At 35.3% G+C, this 7,792-nt stretch overlaps 1 protein-coding gene across 4 annotated transcripts in view; it reads right to left on the bottom strand.

Annotated features, from left to right (window-relative positions):
* Positions 1-2,173: 2,173 nt before the first annotated feature.
* The window catches only part of LOC139973171 (uncharacterized), a 51,178-nt gene continuing 45,559 nt past the window's right edge, over positions 2,174-7,792 (bottom strand). For 2 of the 4 annotated variants that reach the window (XM_071979656.1, XM_071979655.1), the window contains 6 exons: positions 7,164-7,375; positions 6,179-6,388; positions 5,381-5,590; positions 4,570-4,881; positions 4,047-4,308; positions 2,174-2,785 (listed from right to left, as the gene is read on the bottom strand). In XM_071979656.1, coding sequence (XP_071835757.1) covers positions 2,454-2,785; positions 4,047-4,308; positions 4,570-4,881; positions 5,381-5,590; positions 6,179-6,388; positions 7,164-7,375 — 1,538 coding nt within the window. In that variant the 3' untranslated portion in view covers positions 2,174-2,453. The remainder of the gene's footprint in view (positions 2,786-4,046; positions 4,309-4,569; positions 4,882-5,380; positions 5,591-6,178; positions 6,389-7,163; positions 7,376-7,792) is intronic. The other 2 variants (XM_071979657.1, XM_071979658.1) reach the window with 2 other exon arrangements.

The raw sequence follows: 7,792 nt of genomic DNA, 5'->3' as shown, positions 1-7,792 counted from the left end.
AATAGCATTAAAACTGACAAGACACTTCGATAAAATGAAGGTCACTGCGCATGATCTATTGTTTAGCTGTCACTGAGCTCAGTTTGTCAATATGAATCTTGTAGATATCGATTAGTAGTTGTTTCAGTATGTATTTTTTTCATGTCAAAATCATCTGACTGTGCCAACTTTTGTTCACTTAATTGATAGCTTTGATTCAAAGACGAAGATTTTAAACGACATTAATAAGCGGTAAACATCAATGTCCCTTCCTAATCACCATCATTATAAACGCCCCTTAAAAAGCTTAAGTAAATTTGATATAACTATTTTGGGGAAATGTGACGTTTTAATGGCTTTATGGTGGAGATTTAAACATGTCTGAAATGTGACATCACAGAGCCATTCGTTTTGGGTTAAGTTTTTGTGCATTTTCAAATTAGGAAGGTTTTTTTTTAAATTTCATTTTCTAGTTGTAACATACTATTTGATTTTCGATAGTTATTTTGTCCCCCAATGTTCTACCTCATAGTCTTTTGGTTAAGAAGTATTCGTGGTGATGAAAAGAAGATATCAATCGTTAAATATAAAATCCTTCTAGCGATGCACGCGAAGGAAACAAGTATTCTGGATAAGAGTTGAATGTCCTACAATTTGGGACTACTCTCATGTAACTGCTGAGAATGTTTGATATTGTTTGGACTATATTACCTCTAAGACGTAGAATAATTAGAGTAAATAAAGTGAATCCTGAATTGATCCTGAATTTCTTAAATCAATACGTAGCTGGTAAGCTTTCTGGTTTGTTATGTCGTGAATATATTTATTTCCAAGCCAGTGGTCTTGACCAGGATTACCGAAACCATTTTCATACTCAGACCAACCACGATAAAAATTAACTGATACGCTGGATCGTCGTTGAAAAACCTAAAAGAGAAAGAATGATGTAATCACTCTGTGGAAGTTTGACGTTAGTCTAACAACGAATCTGAATCAGGAATACACAACGGTCTCCTGATCACCTTCTCCATCACTCCTTGCCCACACCTTCAATAATAGGAGACAAATTAAGAGAAGAAAATCTGTGAGATAACTATGAATTAGAAAAATCGTCAAACTTTAACATTATTTGTCACTTGGCTATTTATGCTACGATGCTTTAAGCGTCGTATAATGTTGTTGCTAGGGGTAGTTTCGTACACTCTGATATATTTTCATTATCTCCCACTGGGAGGAACTGTCCAACGTCTATCTTCTTCTCTTAATTAATATCTGGACAATCAATCTAATAGAAGACAAACCCCGAGATAAATTGTCACCTCAGTCGTTTCACTTCCACAAAGGAAAGATGATAATATTCACGATTCTCTGACTGATGTTTCTGGGATCGCGAGAAACTCCGTCGAGGCCCAGTGAATTTCGCGTTACAACGGACCGAGAATCGTCGTCGAGTCATTAAGGTCGTGGTCGCTGAGGAATATCGCCGTTGGAAGAGACCAGCGTGTTTTAAAGTGTTTCCTATTTCGTTAAGTTTGTGAGTAATTAACTATATATTTTTAATTACCACTTGTCGTTTTTAGTTCAAACTCCATTGTTCAATATAGTTTACGTTCTCATTCAATTTCTCTAGACTGGTCAATTTGTCTGTGTTTCTTCCAGAGGCGAACCCTGACCTGTGTCCCGTTAAAAATTACCCACCTAAAAATTATCGGGACCTCTCGCATTCCAACGTAAAATTATTGATATATATATATATATATATATTGATATATATATATATATATATTGATATATAAATATATATATCTATTGATATATATATTGATATATATATATATATATATATATATAGATATATATCTAGTGATATATATATATATTGATATATATCTAAAGACTATTGATATATATATATATATATATATATATATATATATATATATATTAATATATAAATGGTACCCAATGTTTTGTCAGTAGTTCCACGGCAACCCTGATAATGGCTTCATTTAAATATGTAAGTAAATAATATGTGAGTGTGTGCCCTAGAAACCAAGAACCATTACAAATCCATTTTTATAAAATTGTTAATTTCCATCCAACTAATGATATGTTTTTTTTGGGGGGGGGGGGTCAGTGTTGGCTACGAGATATTCAAAATATTAGGAAAAATGGTAAGTTTCATTTACTTTAATTGTTTATTCTTTTGTGAGACTTATACAATAATCAATTTGTAAAGTTTCAAACAACAGTAAGCTGGTTAACATAATAATAACATAACTTAATAACTTCGCATTCCCATAAAAATGAATTATTTGTCGAATCGTCCCGTTTGTAATTTGGTTGCATTTTCTTCTTTCTTGTCTATGGCACGTCCAGCTGTCCGATGCTTGAAGATCTGTATCGATCTTTTTTTTACTTTTCTTAGTAAAAACAGTTCTTTTGGACAGTGTGTTATTTATACAGTGTTTTGTCTACACAGGACGTATTTTCATATCTGTGTATTGTAGGCTGCATCCGTAACCGTTCAAACTATAACTATGCCAGAACATGTGCGTTCCTCGAGTAGAGCCGTCGTAGTCTCCGTTGAGATTTGAATATGTGCAACCACGACAGCAGTTGCCCTCAGGGTAATAATAGCAAGAGAAATCACTAGTACGGCAATAACTATAACAAATGTTATAATAATAACCGTACCACCAGGCTCCTCTGTGTCCTTCCGCACAGTCGTAACTACTGGATCCGTCGTTGTCCTGGTCTTTTGTACTGAATTGTTTATTGTTGATATAAGACAAACCATTATAACCTGCAAGAAACGAGAAAGAGTAAATAAACCGATCAATTTATAAACTTTGAAAGAATCCAACACCAGATACAAGGTAGAAGGCAGTGCGTTTTTGTCCTACCAAGATAAAAACGTTCGCTTTTGATTTCATATTTATTTATCGGCATTTATTTAAAATAGTATTTATTCATTTACTTATTTGATTGTTATTTCTAAGTTCACAACTGAGCAGTTTCCTACTCTTTCAAAACTCTAGTTATAAATTTCTTGTGTGTGTCGGTGTTAAATCTTATAATTTGTTGAATAATATTATGTTTAATTTAATTTGCATCACCAAATTTTCATTTCTCCTCTTTTTAGCCCATTGCTTATTTTTTTCTTGTACCATATATACATAGGGTAACTTAGGCTCTCTTCGAACCTGGACAAGGAGGGTAGGAGATGGGGGGGGGGGCTGTGTGATGCAGCTTCATATATCATTCAAATTAGGAAAACAAGGGTTTCATTGAAAGATCTAGTCCTGAGTAATCTAACTAATTTAACATGTTATTATTACGCACAAAATAATAATTGCATTTTGCTGCAAAAGCCATCTCCACAAAAAACAAAAATCAAATAGACGGCATAATTTTTTCTGTCCATAACATGTTTGCAATATAATATTTGGCCGGCTCCAAGTTCCCTGTTTTACTGTATACAGGGTATACAGGGTGTTATTGCCATCGATTGTTCAATTCTTTACCCTTTAACTATAGCACTTTGTAATCTTGTATCTTTCAACCTGAGCTGATGCGTTGGACTATGAACGTAGGCCTAGATTGAAATTACACTATACACAGATCATAAAATAAATACGTTTAAGTGAAGAATAGAACCGACATTGTATAAAGTGATTTGACTATAAATGAAGTAGCTAATATTTAAGGTTTCGACAAAGTAACCAAAATTCGATGTATTATATTTATGAAAATCTTGAATGATTATCGGCATTTTATTTTTTAGTTCTTTTCAACATGTACAATCTTGTCTCGTACGTATCACTTCTTCGGACAGACTGATTGATTGATCAAAATATCTCGAATCTATACAGACTAATATTTAAAAATACATATTTTCTAATTCCTCTGTTTCAATGTTCTAATATATATATATATATATATATATATATATATATATATATATATATATATATATATATATATATATATATATATATATATATATATATATATATATATATATATATATATATGCATCAATGATTAGAACATCAATTACTCACCTGTATTTCCACTGTGTGATCCAACTGATAGTCGATACTTGTCTGCCTCGTCAGTAATGCTAAAAGTCGAATAGACGGCATATTTCGATGATGAGCCGGAGTCCCTTAGATCAATACGAAGCTGGTACGTTTTCTGGTTGGTGATAGAGTATATATATTTGCTACCTAGCCAGTGGTCTTGATTTTTATTACCGAAACCGTTCTTGTAGTCTGACCAACCACGATAAAAGTCAGTGGAGGCACTCGATCGTCGCTGAAAAACCTATGAAATGGAAACAAAAAAGTAATCCAACTAAATAATCTACTAATCCTTAAGAGCAAGCAATCCTAAGCCATAAAATACTTTAAAAAGATATGCATTCTGTGAAGGTGAAATAATTCGCAATAGTATTTTGTTTCTTGATATTTTTTCCCTAAAATGGTCAATTTAATCTCAACGAGATCTGCAGTACATCAAAAGGGAAAAAAATGTTTTATGTGAGGAAGGGAAGAATTTAAATCATTAAATGTTTGAGAAACTCACCGTCCATCCTCCTCCGTTACTTTCCATCTCACAGTAAACCTGAATACCGCTTGGCCAACCATCAGGGTAAATGGTGTAAACACCATCACTGAGTGTACCGGAAACATAAAGCTCGTAGCAATCTTTTGGAGCCACCTCACGTGTACACTCTACTCCGTCCCCTTGGTAACCATCATTGCAGTAACATTTACGGTCATTGTTCCTCGTATCACAGGTTGCATGATCACTACACTGGTAACTCTCATCTATCAGACGGTTGTTCCTACAAGTTGATTTTCGTGTACATCTTGAATTAGCGTAAAACTGGCCCTCCTAATTTAAGATATTCAGCGAAAAATAGATAAATAAATGAATTAGGTATTTGCGGTTGTCACAGTGGGAAGTGAATGATTTCAACTGGGGTAGCCAATGCTACCCACCATCGACTAATCTAGGTATGGGCATGAACCTTTATGAAGGTTTTAGGAGGTTTTTGAGCCAACTCCGAAGTAGGGACCTATGGATCCGCGATATAAAAATATAGTCGTCAATTGTTGCATTAACAGGCTTATTGCAAATACACGTTAGGCCTACAAATTTTTCTTACCGCAAGACTGTGGTACAAAGTATCCCAGACTGTTTATGTAAGGCTTATAAGGTATACACATCCGTAGGAGTGGTCTTATGCTTCCTGACTAAATTTAATACATCTCTCGACTGACAGTTTTGACTGGACTGGCGACGGAAGTGGGGTTCGTGGTCCCTGTCCAACCACGATGCGCAATGAATTTAGAATAAAGCGGTGAAAAGGCCCTGAAAGAACAGAACTGACCCTTAATACACTTCTTTTGGCAGCAACGAAGCAGTTGTGGGTGCACGTCACTCCGTCCCCTTGGTAGCCATCATTGCAGTAACATTTACGGTTACTGTTCTTCGTATCACAGGTTGCGTGACTACTACACTGGTAACTCTCATCTACAAGACGGCTGTTCATACAAGTTGATTTTCGTGTACATCTTGAATTAGCGTAAAATTGGCCCTCCTAAATTAAGATATTCATCGCAAAATAAATAAATAAATGAATTATGAATTTGCGGTTGTCACGGTGGGAAGTGCAGGATTTCAACGGTAGGTGGCCAATGCAAAATTCACATCGAATGATCTAGGTATGTGTATGAACCTTTATGAAAGTTTTATAAAAAAAAAATTGAAGCCAACTGCGAAGAAGGAAGCAAAGGGACCCGCCATAAAAAAGGTAGCTGCAAATATTGCATTGTACGGCTTATCGCGACTATACTTTAGGCCTACAAATAGTTCTAACCGCAAGACTGTGAAAAAAAGTATCCATTAAATTTTTGTGTCAGGCATATAAGTGAATGCACACCCGTAGGAGTGGTCTCGTGATTCCCGACTAAACGTTATACATCCCTCGATTGACAGTTTTGACTGGACTGGCGACAAACACAAATGGGTCAATGGCCCCTGCCAAACACGATGCGCACGCTACTCGGTTATCTGTAAATGTTATGTGATTATCGACAATTATGAGTAGTAAAGGTTACCTTCTAATTATATGGACAATGATTAAGAACAAAGCATTATAAAAATGACCTGAAAGAACCGTACTGACCCTTAATACACTTCCTATGTCAGCAACAAAGCAGTTGTGGCGGCACGTCTCTCCGTCCCCTTGGTAGTTTGGATTGCAGTAACATTTACGGACACCGTTCCTCTCAGCACAGGTTGCGTCACTACTACACTGGTAACTCTCATCTACAAGCCGGTTGTTCCTACAAGTTGATTTTCGTGTACATCTTAAATCAATGTAAACGTGGCCCTCCTAATTTAAGATATTCAGCGAAAAGAAAAACAACAACTAATAAATGAATTATGAATTTGTGGTTGTCACAGTGGGAAGTGTAGGATTTCAACGGTGATCTCATCGACTAATCTAGGTATGGGCATGAACCTTTATGAAGGTTTTAGGAGGTTTTCGAAGCCAACTGCGATGTAGGGGCCTGTGGATCCGCTGTATAAAAAGAAAGTCGTCAATTGTTGCATTAACAGGCTTATTGCAAATACACGTTAGGCCTACAAATATTTCTAACCGCAAGACTGTGGTACAAAGTATCCCAGAAGACTGTTTATGTAAGGCTTATAAGGTATACACATCCGTAGGAGTGGTCTTATGCTTCCTGATTAAATGTAATTCATCCCTCGACTGACAGTTTTGACTGTCAGTCGAGATGTCAGTTAAAATGTCATCGCTACACTGATAATTCTCTACTAGAGTTACTTGGTTATTACTACAGTTTGATCTTCTTGTACAGTCTGGATTGATGAAAGACTCGCCGTTCTGGTTTTCAAATAACAATAGAAAATTTAATTTAACAAACTATGGACACGGTACTAGAGTATCATTATTAATTCTTAGGAGAAAATAGTCAAGCATTTCTAAATGAGTAATTGATAAAGTATTAAGGGTCTTGACCTATTAAAATAAAAAGACATGAATGAAAGAAAAAGAAGAAAATGTTAGAAAATAAGAATATGTTAGAGACATGTTAGAGAAAGAAGAAGATGTGAACAATATTGACCGTAGTCAAAGTACTGACCCTTAAGATACCTCCCTTGTCAGCAGCAAAACATCCGCATTGGTTCTGAGGAATGCAATTTCCCTCATGAATCATATATTCACCGACACAAGCACATCTCTCTGGTTTTGCAAGAGAGGTTGAAGAGACGCAGGTCTTAGGGTCCTCACACCTCCTCTCACATGTTTCGTTGGTGAATATTTCGTTAGTCGGACACCATTTAATGTTTGAATCTGTATGAAGGAATCGTTTTTAATCAATATGCGATATAAAAAGTTGTGCTTCTATCATGTGAAAGAAAACACTGCAATATTTGAATCGAATAAGAAACGATTATTTCCAACGGAGCTCATTAAATCAAAAGATTAAACAAGCAAAAGCGAAAATAATTATAGCAAGTCAGGCAATAAATCTTCTGAAACTATAGTTACGACCTCTTTATAGTATAAATCTCTGTTTAGTTTTGATGAAGTCACTATAGAAAATATATTATTTCTTTCCTCGGCATAATTACTATCTCCTTATGTTTTCTCCTTTCCAAACCATCATGTCTGCGTCAACAAAATAACGACAAAATTTGCCTATAAATTTATTCAGCTAAGTTTATGCTCTGGTCATATTACTTTGCTCACCTAGTGAAATATATATAC

Source organism: Apostichopus japonicus, chromosome 9 (genome assembly GCF_037975245.1).
Source record: "Apostichopus japonicus isolate 1M-3 chromosome 9, ASM3797524v1, whole genome shotgun sequence".
NCBI classification, from domain to species: Eukaryota; Metazoa; Echinodermata; class Holothuroidea; order Aspidochirotida; family Stichopodidae; genus Apostichopus; species Apostichopus japonicus.
This window is presented reverse-complemented; position numbering and strand designations above follow the sequence as displayed.